The 12,869-nt window shown below is 31.3% G+C and overlaps 1 protein-coding gene across 3 annotated transcripts; it reads left to right on the top strand.

Moving 5' to 3' along the window:
* Positions 1 to 2,130: 2,130 nt before the first annotated feature.
* LOC110654502 (peroxisome biogenesis protein 22) lies at positions 2,131 to 10,822 on the top strand. 3 transcript variants are annotated; one of them, XM_021810522.2, is made up of 8 exons: positions 2,133 to 2,503; positions 4,022 to 4,258; positions 4,345 to 4,392; positions 5,617 to 5,673; positions 5,758 to 5,859; positions 6,754 to 6,819; positions 10,208 to 10,309; positions 10,437 to 10,822. In XM_021810522.2, the coding sequence occupies exons 1-8, from the start codon at positions 2,399 to 2,401 to the stop codon at positions 10,539 to 10,541; spliced, it is 822 nt and encodes a 273-aa protein (XP_021666214.2). In that variant the 5' UTR covers positions 2,133 to 2,398; the 3' UTR covers positions 10,542 to 10,822. The 3 variants fall into 3 exon arrangements, with proteins under 3 accessions (XP_021666217.2, XP_057985224.1, XP_021666214.2); XM_021810525.2 differs by lacking the exons at positions 10,208 to 10,309; positions 10,437 to 10,822 and adding an exon at positions 9,753 to 9,989 and having other exon boundaries at positions 2,131 to 2,503; XM_058129241.1 differs by lacking the exon at positions 10,208 to 10,309 and having other exon boundaries at positions 2,132 to 2,503.
* The last annotated feature ends 2,047 nt before the right edge of the window (positions 10,823 to 12,869 follow it).

Here is a 12,869-nt window from a genome sequence, read left to right as displayed (position 1 = left end):
ATAATAATGTTTAGAGATAATTTTAAAAATTGTAGCATGTGATTTAGTATATTATAATAAAAGGATAAAATTTTATTTTTATCAAATTAATATTATGAGATTTTATGATGTTACATTATGTCTGTATCTATTTATGTACTGCTTGCATGGTATTTTTTTTTATTTCAATTAGTATTAATGTCAAGTTAATATTTTATTAAAAATTATTATAAAAATATATTTTCATATATTTTTTTATAAATTAAATAATATATATAAATAAATTAAATAATATACATATATATGTGCGAGTATGTATGTGTATTTAACAAAAGTGGATATATATCAATTAATTATGAATAAATAAATTTAACCATTTTCCAAAATTCATATATTTTCTTATATATTTTATATTATTTTAACAACTCATTTTGTTCATCTAATTTATAATCCACTTTTTTCTATTTTTTTAAATATATTTGCTTAATTATTTTTTATAACATTAAAAATTTCAATATTATAAATAATATAAAAATTAAGAATATTTCTATATTTTCAGAATTTCACTTTTTTATTTGCTAATTAATTAATTAAATTTATGGCTTTTTTAAAAACAACTTATATAGCTAGAACTTTTGAATTTTTTTTCTCATTAAAATCTTAGTTTAGTTATAATTTCTCATTAAGAATCTTAGCTTAATTATATTTGTTGCACCGTAATTTCTAATATTTTAGGACTAAAACTGCATATTTTCATTTATTTAAATTTAAATAATTAATATTTTATAAATAATAACTTCATAATTTTATTAAAATTATATAGATAGATTATAGATTAATTATATTTTTATTTTTTATTTATTAATTTTTTATTTTAATTAATTACTTCTTATAAAATTTTATATTTATTAAAGTTAACTATAAGTAGGAAAAAAAATTTTAAACTTATACAAATATTAAAATTAATTTAAATAATAAAATTATAATTATAATTAATTTAAAAAATAAAGAGTATTTTTGGCAAAACTCGTGTTTCTCCCTCACATCCCACATTTATATATAATATAGATTATAGATAGATTATAGATTATAGATATATATTATATATTATAGATTATAGATATAGATTATAGATTAATTGTATTCTTTATTTTTAACTTATTAATTTGTTATTTTAGTTAATTACTTATTATAAAATTTTATATTTAATTGAAATTAGTATAAAAAGGCTATGAATTTTAAATTTGTGCAAATATTAAAATTAATATAAAAAGACAATGAATTTTAAATTTATGCAAACATTAAAATTAATTTAGCTAAGAAAAATATAGTTATAATTAATCTAAAGAATGAAAGAAATTTTTGGCAAAACTAATGTTTCTCCTTCTCATATTTATATATAGTATAGATATAAATATTTTAAAAATATTTAAATTAAATATAATTAAAATATTTATTATTATATTTAAAATATTTGTTATAATGAAAATATATTTAAAAATATATAAATATTTTCTTATAAATTATACTTATTATACATAATAAATATAAAATATATTAACTATTCAAAATTTAATTTAATTTAATTTAATATTTTATTAATAAAATAAAATTTTAAATCTAAATTTAGATTGAAAGTAAAATTAAAAGATATTATTAATTATATAGTGAATTGGATTAAAAAAATATTAAAGAGAGATTATTATTATATAAGTAAATTATATACACAGTTAATTAAATAATTAAATTTTATTTATAATATAAAATTTTTTAATTTTTAATTTTGGTATCATAAAATACCTAATTATTATTAATAGTGAGTTTTTAAATTATTTATATTGGTCTAATATTTTTTAAATTAAAAAATTATATTTTTATAAATTAATAATTTCAAAGAAATGAATTTTAAATTATTAAAGTATTAATTTATATAATTTAAATAATTAAAATTAATTCTTTTAATAAGTATTAAATTAATAAAAAATAAATTTTATTATAATAAAAATAATTTAAAATTTAATTATTAGATATTATAAATAAATTTTGTATTATTAAAATTAAAAATAAAAAAAAAATTTATTATAAATTAAAATTTAGATACATCCCTTCCCTGACTATATAATTTACCCTTAAACGTGTGTATTGTCTAGAACTAAATCATGATTTATCCAAAATAATAATAATCCCCTCTCTCTCTCTCTCTCCACGTTGGCTTTGGGAATCGCAAAGGCAAAGCAGAAGGTGTCGTGTCGTCTGCCATTCTCTGGCAACAATTTATCGCAGAAGCTTGTGTTAAATTAAATGGAAGAACTCAGAACCTAAAGCATTTCTCCCGGACGCAAAAGCGCTTTTTTTTGCCCTTTCATTGGAGAGTTTCGGATCGTGTAACCGAGAGGTTGGGGGTGATTTCTTAGTGCATATGGCTGATTCATCGAAGGAAGAGCTGTTGCAGCTGATCAAGCGGTTCAGCGCTTACATAACCGTCAAGATTTCCCATCTCTTCCCGACCTCATTCCATAACCTGGTTTCACTCATTCTCTTATTGCTTTACTTCCGCTCTATTTCTGTACTTTTCTTTCTTGATCTGAAAGGGCTTTGATTCTCAATTCCTTTTTGTTTTTTTAATTTACTAGGTCATAATTTCGTCTAATTTTGAATTTCTGCAATTTTTTTTTAGAATTTTGTGTATATTGCTTTAGTGTTAGAATTTTTAGATTTTTTTTAGTAAAATTCGTGATATTTAGGCAGGGATCATTAGTCTTAGCGATTTTTGTACTAGTAGTTGTTTAGTCAGTTGAAGCTTTTTTTTCATTGTTTTGGTGGTTTTTATTTTACGCAAGGCCACATTTGCTTGACTGGTGCTTGAATTCAATAGGGTATGGGAATTTTTATACAAGTTAAGGTGAACTTCTTGTAGTTAGTGCTTGGAGCAGCAATTATGCTGATTTAAATGGAAAATATTACATGTTTTAAGCTCCCATTGTGGCGAGTCAACGTGGAAAGATGTTCTTTATTTACTTTGATTGATATGGCATTCCAAATGTATTTTCTTGACTGAGTTTAGGCTGTCTCGTAGTATACATGCTTGGAAGTTGTCTTGTGTTCCCAATTCCGACTTGCTGACCAAATTCAAATTCATTCCCTAGCCTCAAAGGATCTGGAAGAGGTGACTAATATTCAGTTGGATGTGGTTTTGAGCAGTGTTGGAGACTAGTCTTTTTTTATTTTTAATGTGTGTGTGTGTGTGTTTGGTTGGGAGGGGGGGGGGGGGGGTGGGGGGGGGAGGGAGCTGGGCTGCTCTGTGTTGGTGTTGGCGCAGCTGGACCTGCATAACTAGGATAAAATATATCTTATCAAAAATGTAATCTTCCTTCTAAATTATTGAACTTAAAAAATAATATAAGATCCATTAATTTATAATTAGTGTTAAAGATTCTTTAGTGCCGTGCGTGCATTGGTTGCATTATCAATAAACCTGTGGAAAATGTTATAACTCATCTCTTTGAAGAGAGAGGGAGGGGGGGCGGAGGGGAATAACGAAAGGAAGAAGGAAAAAAAAAAAAAGGATACCTGAGCTGAGTCAGTGATCTTGTCATGACTGAGACCTGAGGTTTTCTGTTTCTGTTACAAGAAAAAAGAAATGCCGTAACAAGGAAAATAAATTTAGTGTGAGATTTTTCCTTTCCTATCCCTAATCAGTATAATGTTCATGGGCTTAAAATAACAATTCCAGCTTAAAAATGTAACTTGTTCTCGAGTGCTCTTTGACTTTATTTTCTTCTTGAGAAATATATATATTTTTTTCTTTAATTAAACTGTTGGAAGACTGTATAATGGCCAAAGTCCAAACCATCTTGTAAACTGCAAAAATATCCAATGCCTTCTCCAAATTAGTAGGTATCAAGTGGAGTGGACATTTTCCATCTAAAATGGGTGCTTTTATATGGTTGCAACTTGGAAGTAAGGTAGCAGGTGTTATATCAAGGAGGAGGAAGAATTTTTCGTTTGGTGTTTTTTCTCACCACTTTAAAATTGGTTTCAGGATTCTCGATCTGTTGTGGCTATTGCTGGCCTTGCTGTTGCAGTAGTATTTACCTGGAAGCTATTGAGGTTACCTGGTGGACCTCATCAAAGGCCAAAAAAACGGCAACCTCCTACAACTAGTAGTTCTCTTGTCAGTACTCAATCAAATTCAGCATTGATACCATCTGGAGTTTGTTCATCTTCAGAGGATTTGAGGGCACAAAATGTTGTTGATGAATTCTTTCAACCAGTAAATGTAAGCGTCAATATTTTTCCTCACACTTGAACTATATTGTCAGTTGTGCGGGCTTATTCTTATTGTGCATTTCCCTTCGCTTTCAGCCAACTTTGGGGCATATAGTTAGGCAGAAACTAAGCGAAGGAAGAAAGGTAAATATTTCTTGCAGTGCTAAGCATAATTATTCCATTTGATTACTCTTTTTTTTTTTTTTGGCTATTTGTTTGAAGTGAGGTTTGCATCCTCAAATTTTTAATGTGACTGTGGATGATTCAAACTTTGATTTCTGGGAAAGTCCAGTTTGTATGTAACAATTCAGTGTATCTGTGCTGACGCTCAAGCTATTGATCAATTTTATAAGTTGAAACATGTGCTAATTGGTCCTGTGATCAAGTTTTGAATATCTGCTGATTAAGAACAAAGATAAACATAAATTCAATGCAGAATAAATTGTTCATTTTAAAAGAAATGCCAGTGGATGAAACACAGATTGTTGGTTTCCCACCTAGTCAATAAAACCCATGAACATGGACATTGATGAGTGAGAGGAGTCACTTCCATGCATATGCACATTGACGAGTGAAAGGAATCACTTCCATGTGCCTTTTATTTGTAGTAAAGCTGTTTATTTATTTATTAAATATAGTGTTGGGAGCAGAAGTTGAATTCTGTCATTGGCAAAATGAAATGTGCCTTTGGAATTGAGTGCCTTTTTGTAGGTTTATGGAATCTGCAAAGCAATAGATTTGAATGCACAGTATCAGACAATTGCAGACAATTATTTGAAATGTATGAAAAATGTAGTCTTAGAAGCAGCCTGGTAATTTTAATTGCCTATCTTTATTTTTTCAAATGATTATTGATGTAATTTTATTTTCAATATTAGCTTATGTTGTCAGCTAGAATGCAAAGCTTATGTAAATTGGGCAAGCAACTGCTTTATAGGTGTTTAGGCTTGGCCTGCTATGATAATACCAACTTTGTATCCGCAGGCCATTTGGTTCAAGCTAGGCTTTTACGGTCCATCAATGATAATTGCTAGTCATCCGCTGGCCATTTGGCTCAAGTTAGCCTCTACTATCTCTATCTGTCAATGATAATATCTAGTGTTTCTGAAATTCTCATAGCATGTTATGTGGTATTAAAATATCTGCCGCAGCATGTAACAGCACACATTGCTTTTTTGGCTTCTGTTTTAAACTTTTAATTGTGTTTTGAATCTTAATTGCTTTATTCTAATGAGATTTCTCAGTTGTTGGGGTTATTCTAGTTATTGATATATCTTACAAAGTAACAAGTGAAAAGGTTAAACATTTTTTCCCTCAAAAAAGCTGTTCTGCTTATGTATTTCACATCTGATGACTTGTTCTTTGCAGGTCACTTGCCGTTTGCTTGGAGTAATCCTCAAGGAAAGTACTCCAGAGGAGCTACAGGTGGTGAAATGCTTTTTGCGGTGAAATTTGTTCTTTCGACAGCAATATGCAAAGGATTAATTTTATTTGTTTTGTTAAGGGCAGAAACAAGCTACTGTGAGGTCCTCTGTGCTGGAAGTGCTGTTGGAGATAACAAAATTTTGTGATCTTTATCTCATGGAAAGAGTTCTCGATGATGAGAGTGAAGTGCGTCCAAACTCTGCTGTGTAAAACAGTCTATTTTCAATTAACTGAAGATTATCAATTTTTCCCAACTGTGTTGTATTTTGGATGATTGTGGTTCGTGATGCTCGTGTACTTTTTCTTTTGTGCATACTGCTTTCCTAAGATATCGCTCACATCTCCCAACTTTGTCTTGTGCAACAGTGAAATTTGTTCTGTAAAATTATTCATACATAAACCCTAATTCAATTTTAATATTTTTGCATGAATGGTTAAATATTCTAAAATACTATGGTTAGAGATATTCATATTAAAGGTTTTTAGTTAATTTATTATAAGGATTTGTTATGTTTTTCCTTCGATTTATTTAAGATACTGTTCTCAGTAATTTTTCGAAGTCTTAGGTGGTGGATGGTGTTATCTTAGAATTCATTATTTTTGGAGTTGATTTATATGCATCAGTACTATTAATTGCTCCCTTACTTTACATAGAATGCATGCGTATTTATGCTGGAAAACAACTAACAGAATTTGTTGGTATTCCTTGATGTTATAGCCGTATACCAGATAATTTTGCTATATTTTGAGACTAGATGCGTGAGTTATTGCTGGGAGCTTTTCTTTCATTTTAACTTGACCTGTTAATGGTTTTATTTGATTCAGACTCATCTGTTCATACAGTTGTGAACATGTTAATGGTATTTTGCATAAAGGAGGATTTTTTTACTAACTGGGTGAGAGTACTTGGTCAATCTAGTGTTTATTTTATTTCCTAGTTGTGTTTAAGGATTTCACGGTCATTATGTTAACTGTCATATGTATTAATTTTGCCAAGCTGTTTTCTAGTTTGGCTTTCATTTTGTCTCTTACTTTTGCTATATTTCTCTAATCATTCATATCATGACCAATTTTCTGCAGCAAAAGGCTCTTGCAGCTTTGGAGAATGCAGGGGTTTTCACATCTGGTGGTTTAGTGAAAGACAAGGTAATTAAAAATGCCTTCTAAATTATACAGTTACCAGAGTGTATAACAATCAAATTACTCATCTTGGAGTTTTTATACATTCATCAGTCTATTGTAAGTTGTTTTACCTTGGTCATTACGTCATACAAATGAATCATGGTAGTTTTCCATAGTGCAATAGATGAGTTTCTTGGCATCCATACAGTAGTTCATTTTGTATTTATTGATAGTTAGTCTTCATAAATTTAGTTAATTTCTTAATATGGGTTCACACTGCAAAATAATGAAGATGTTCAGATGAGCCCTCATTCATTGAATTGAACATATTTGATTTTCTGCAAGGAGGCTGCACAAGTCAAAGGAAAATCATTCCTACTTATTGAACATAAACTGAATAAAAATTATTCTGTTTCAACTCTTGAAAAATATCAATACAATACTTGGGGTTGACTTTTCTAGATAGCCTAAGAAATCGTTCGTCACTAATAATTTTCTGCAATATTGAAGCACTATGTGCCAGCTGGCTCCAATATATTCTACTTGGTTTGCATTTACATTTTCTAAAAGTTATAGGGTCACTAAATATTCTTTTCGCTAATTTCTACCATGTGATTTTAGGTTCCCGCATAGTTATTAAAGGCTCACCTGAGTCTAGGCTCAAGGAGAGGCGTAAAAATTAAAAAAAAAATCATAAAAAATAAAATAAATGAGGGAACTTAAAATAACATGAAGTTAAACATAATAATAACTAGCATTCAAGTTATAATAAGTTTGAAATCCAAATAAAATAAAATAAATTACTCATAATTGAAAACACTAATGTGTGTGTGTGTGTGTGTGTGTGTGTGTGTGTGTGTGTATAAACTTGACTTTCATTTTAATGTCTCAAAATGAAAGTCAAGTAACTATTCTTCAAGATCAAAATGAAAGTCTCAAAATGAAATGCAGTTAAAATTTAATTTGATTATACGTTATTAATCTTAACTTAAAATAATTTAAATTGATTTTTATAAACTCATAAAGAATAACTATGTTACATTTATTTTTTTAACTTAAAATAGGATTTTAAAAAAAAATGCAAATGCAAAAGATCAATAAAAAAAACCCTAAATTAGATTTAAACTCATTAACCATTAGCCTATTTTAAGCACCATCCATTAGCCACATTGGAGATACACAGCCAATACACAGACATAGACACGTTTTATTATTGAGAGCATAGGCAGCCACAGCCAGCCAGGTACATCTACTTTATGTCTTCTCTTCTTTTTCTTCTTCTTCCTTTTTATTTTTTTTTCAGTGGTTGTCTTTGATGGGTAAGCGGCTGCTGCCTCTTCTCCTCCTCTCTTTTTTTTTTTTCCTTTTTATTTGTCTTTTTCTTCCCTCACCTCACTTAGGCGCGCCTTGCTCCTCATTGTGCCTTGTTGAGGGTGCCCACCTTTTTGGAGCCTATGGCGATCCCCTTTGAGCTCGGTGCGCCTTGCACCTCTGATGCGCCTTTGACAGCTATGGTTTCCTCCAAGCGTTTTGTATAGCTTTTTTTTTTTTTTTGTAATTATTATTTTTTTAAGTATCAAACATAAATTCTTCGAATTACATTTGGTTTAGGGCTGAGCATTCGGTTCAAACTGAACTGAACCGAACCGAATCATCAAAATCGAATTAATCGAATTATCATATTTTAGAAACTGGACTGAACCGAACCCGAAATGAATAAAAAACCGAATCGAACTGAACCACTCTATTTTGGTTCGGTTCGGTTCGAACTGATTGGTTTTGAGTTTTGATGGGTTTTTTAATTTAGACTTAATTTTCAAGTTATTTGATATAATTTTGATCTTAATTTGAACATAATAACCATTAATCAATGAAATTAAACAATTTATATATATATATAATTACATATAATTCATAAATTTCCTATAAAAATAAATCAAACTTAAAAATTAATCAAGTAATTCGGTTCGGTTTAGTTCAATCGATTTTTTTCTTTTTAAAACCGAATCGAGCTAAAATAATCAAAATTTTTAGAATGTAAAAGTGAACCAAACTGAACCAAATTATCTTAAAAACTAAACCGAATTACTGAATTAAGGCGTTTCAGTTTGGTTTATTCGGTTCAAACCGAATAGTGCTCACCTCTAATTTGGTTTGTATTGCAACTTTTATTAGCTATAATAATGTTGTAAAAATTTTGTTAAAATCCTTGCTTGTCCGAGATTATAATCCTCGATTCATCTATGATTTTAATGCTTATTACATTATTAGTTTTATTGGTGATCACATCAGAAATTATGTGAGGACTGATGACAGGTAAGTTATAAGAAAGATGTATTAATAGCATTAAACAAGTGTTAAAATTCAAAAATTCACATTCTCACATTTATTCATGTAATAAGTAATGAATTAATTTTCTTTCTTCAATATTTTTAGTATGATAGGTAACATCTTTTTGTCAATAGTTGAAAATTGATTATAAAACTTATAAATTATATTTAGTAAAACTCAGCTGTTAATATATCAAATACAAATAATTCCATGGATTAATTGAATCTTTTATGGTTTTTATCCTCCATTCTATTGTTTGTTTAATTGTATTCTCCACTGTGTTTCAGTCCATTTCATCTTACTGAATATGAACTTAGGTGCATCTCTTGATGTGTTGTGAAATACGTTGCAAGATAAATGACAGAGCAGCATTGCTGCTAAGTGTGAGTGGCATAACAATCTTGAGTACATTGTTTCAGCAATGGTATTAATAATTTAGGTTTTGGCTGACATGTATGTGTTGGCAATTACTCAAACAAGGGTGTGGATGGATATGAATGGAAGGAAATTGAATATATTGATGTTGAAATGATTACTAGCATTTACAGTATCAAATGTAGGTGAATTGTAATGCTGTTTTTATCATGTTTGCAAAACTCTGATTGATGCAACTGGAGTGTGCATAGGTGAATTGCAGAATGTCGGAAGTAAAGATACCTAGAATTGCAGAATATTTCCAGCGATAAAGGATGTCAATTTTATTATGTAATTAGAAAGTTCCCAATCTTGAGAAAAGGAAAAAGAATAAGAAAGAAAGAAGTTATGATTGATAGTTTTGTATTTTGAAATACTTGTCATTGTTTACATCCTGCGGCATTATACTTTATTATACTGTTAATGAGATGGATCATTGTGATTTATAAGTTTTTTGGTAATTTTGTTGTCTTTGCTTTAAGAGTTAAGAGGAGAGGAGGAGGAAGGGGTGGTGGGGTGGAAGAGGGAATGCTATTCACTTTACATTGTGATTTAAATATAAAATTTGAATGTAGATATGTTATTCTTAACATTGCCATTTTGATTTTTCCTTCACTTTATTCTGTTGTTTTTTGTTCTCTAATGGATGAAGAAAATGCGCCTGCAGGTTCTATTTTGTAGTACCGAAAATGGACGATCATCTTTTGTCCGGCAACTAGAGCCAGATTGGCATATTGACACTAATCCTGAAATTGTTTCTCAGTTGGCTGTAAATCTCCAATGCTAGCCATTTTTTCTTATAAATGTTCTGAATAGATGTTCATCGATCACTTACTGTAGTCTGTGTACTTACTGCACCACCTGCCACTTGAGTTACCATTTTTCGTTTGTTACAGAGGTTTATCAAATATCAACTTCGCATTTCTCCCATTAGACCCGAACGGACTGCGGCAAACGTTTTCAGCTCTCCATCCTTGGAACATTTCTTTGGACGTGATTGATGCTTCAACAGTAAAGCGTCTAATTATGAACCTAAAAATAGATTGTTCTTTTACAGCTCAATGTTCTCTAGGAACTCTTCTACAGTTGTTGATTTTCCAGACCACAAATTCCTTTACTTTGTTTGAAATTTGTGCATCGGTTTTGGTCACATCTGAACTTTTGGACTTGAAATTTCACTATATGGATTGATTGAATGTAATTTGTATCAGTTACAGGAAATGTAATCATTGACAATAATTTTGGTGTTCCCATTAGCAAGTAAAAATAGTGTCGTCTCATAGCCTATGGGATTTTTTTTTTGAAGGATATTTCATTTCATTAAGTAGGCTTGAGGCCCATTGCAAAAGAGTTCTAAAAAAGAAGTTTAGCCCACCCAAAGACAGGGCTAACAACAGAACTAAAACTCTAGCTGTAATGGGTCAACAACTCTGAACCATGACCTAATTAATACACAAAGTAGCAAGGAATGCCGCTCAATCCATCTAATGTTTATCGGTCATTGGAGAAGACATGCAGAGCAAGGAAGATAGATGATACAAAAGATCTCCCAATTATAATTGTCAAAATATGTCGTAGAAAACCAATCGAAGAGCAAAGGAGGCTTTTTCACCATTGTCATTGTCTGGATCTACTTGGAGTCGGCTATAGATCCAGCGAAGGATGAGGTGGCATAGCTCATTGACGACTCACTCGCGCATTACGGGTCAAACTGTGGACTCCGGCTAGATACCTTCTTCTCTAGGAGCCTTCACGCGCCATAGTTCACCAAAAGAACGCACTGATGCTTGTTCAGAGACCTGCAACACACCCACTAGAAAAACAGAACAGAACCATGAAAGAAAACAACGCAGCTTAAAGACCTCTACAATTTCAATCCAGCTGCAATACAAACCAAAACAAGAAATTTACAGCCTAGTAGCGGGGCAAGGAGGGAACCCACACTGGATCAGGAGAAGAGAAGTCCTCCCCTGCCAGAAGGGGTAGGGGAAGACCAATGAAGGCACTGACGAGGGCCACGTCCTAAGGAAGAAGGACTAAACTGAGAGAACTCTCTCAATAAAAATACAGAGAAAAGTTATTGACCCTTCGATAATTTTAATTGTATGAGATCTTTTTTATTTATTGATTTTACCATTTGCTGAAACTATTAACGTTCTTCACCTAGACTGCTCTGTAGCCTTCTCTGGTGCCTTGTTACCTACCTATGTCTAATTGAACCAACCTTTGCATTCACTTACCATCAATAACCTTGTTCTCTGTACTAATTTTCTTGCTGCTCTTCATCATTCTTTGCAACTAACCGTGTCAGATTATGAAAAGAATGTTTCAAACCTCATTACTAAGGCCCTTCTCTTAGCTGCCAAGAAAAAGAACTGTAACTCACTTTCAATCAAGAAAGTGAGACCACGCAGCAGAAAAGAATATTAGTTGGAAAACTTATTTCTCAAAAATCCTTTAGCCTCAGTACCATCTCAGCATCGCTATCCAAATCTTAAGGTCCCAAAAGACCATTCCAACTTGCCCCCCAAGAGAATAACACTTTCATTCTTACTTTTGAGAAAGCAGCAGATGCCCACTTTGTCCTCCAAAACACTCCATGGTATGTCCACAACCAACTCCTAGCATTGCAGGAATGGCCTCCTGATATACCTTTTAATGACCTCACCTTCAATTGTTCCCCTTTTTGGCTCTAAGCTCATCGTCTACCCCCCATTCAAATGAATAAAGAAAACGCAGAAATGATTGGTAACCTGGTGGGAATATTCCAAGAAGTAGACCTTACTTTTGATGACAAGTCAGCCTTCTCTACCTTTTTCGAATCAGAGCAGTGATACCTTTGTGCAAACTAATTGTTTTAAGATTTTGGGGCAGACGGATCTTTTTATTGGATCAATCTCAGGTATGAAAAACTACCTGATCTCTGTTTTCATTGTGGATTAATTGGGCATATACAAAAAGATTGTCCTGAAGAAGAGAAGGGAATGTTCTTGTCACCCTTTTTGGCCATGGCCCAAAGCCAACCCTGTACATACTGCCAACTGAAACAAACCACTTCAAAACACCAATTCCATTCTCCATTTACTCTCACCAACATCCATATCATCTCGTTCCAACATCAAATCAATCACTAAAAACCCAAAAGTAAGCTCTACTCTCAATTGCACACATTCCACCTCTCCTGGACAACCAATTCTAAATTCAAGTCCTAATTTGATACGTCGGACTTTACCACCACTCCCTCCCCTACTTCCAAAACCACCATTTCACCCTCTAGTAATTTAAAGCCATTCTCTTGAATACCAGAAAACAAAACCGCCTAGCAATAC

This window comes from Hevea brasiliensis, chromosome 10, assembly GCF_030052815.1.
Source record: "Hevea brasiliensis isolate MT/VB/25A 57/8 chromosome 10, ASM3005281v1, whole genome shotgun sequence".
Lineage (NCBI taxonomy): Eukaryota > Viridiplantae > Streptophyta > Magnoliopsida > Malpighiales > Euphorbiaceae > Hevea > Hevea brasiliensis.
The sequence above is the reverse complement of the archived record's forward strand: the minus strand, read 5'-3'. Positions and strand labels throughout refer to the sequence as shown.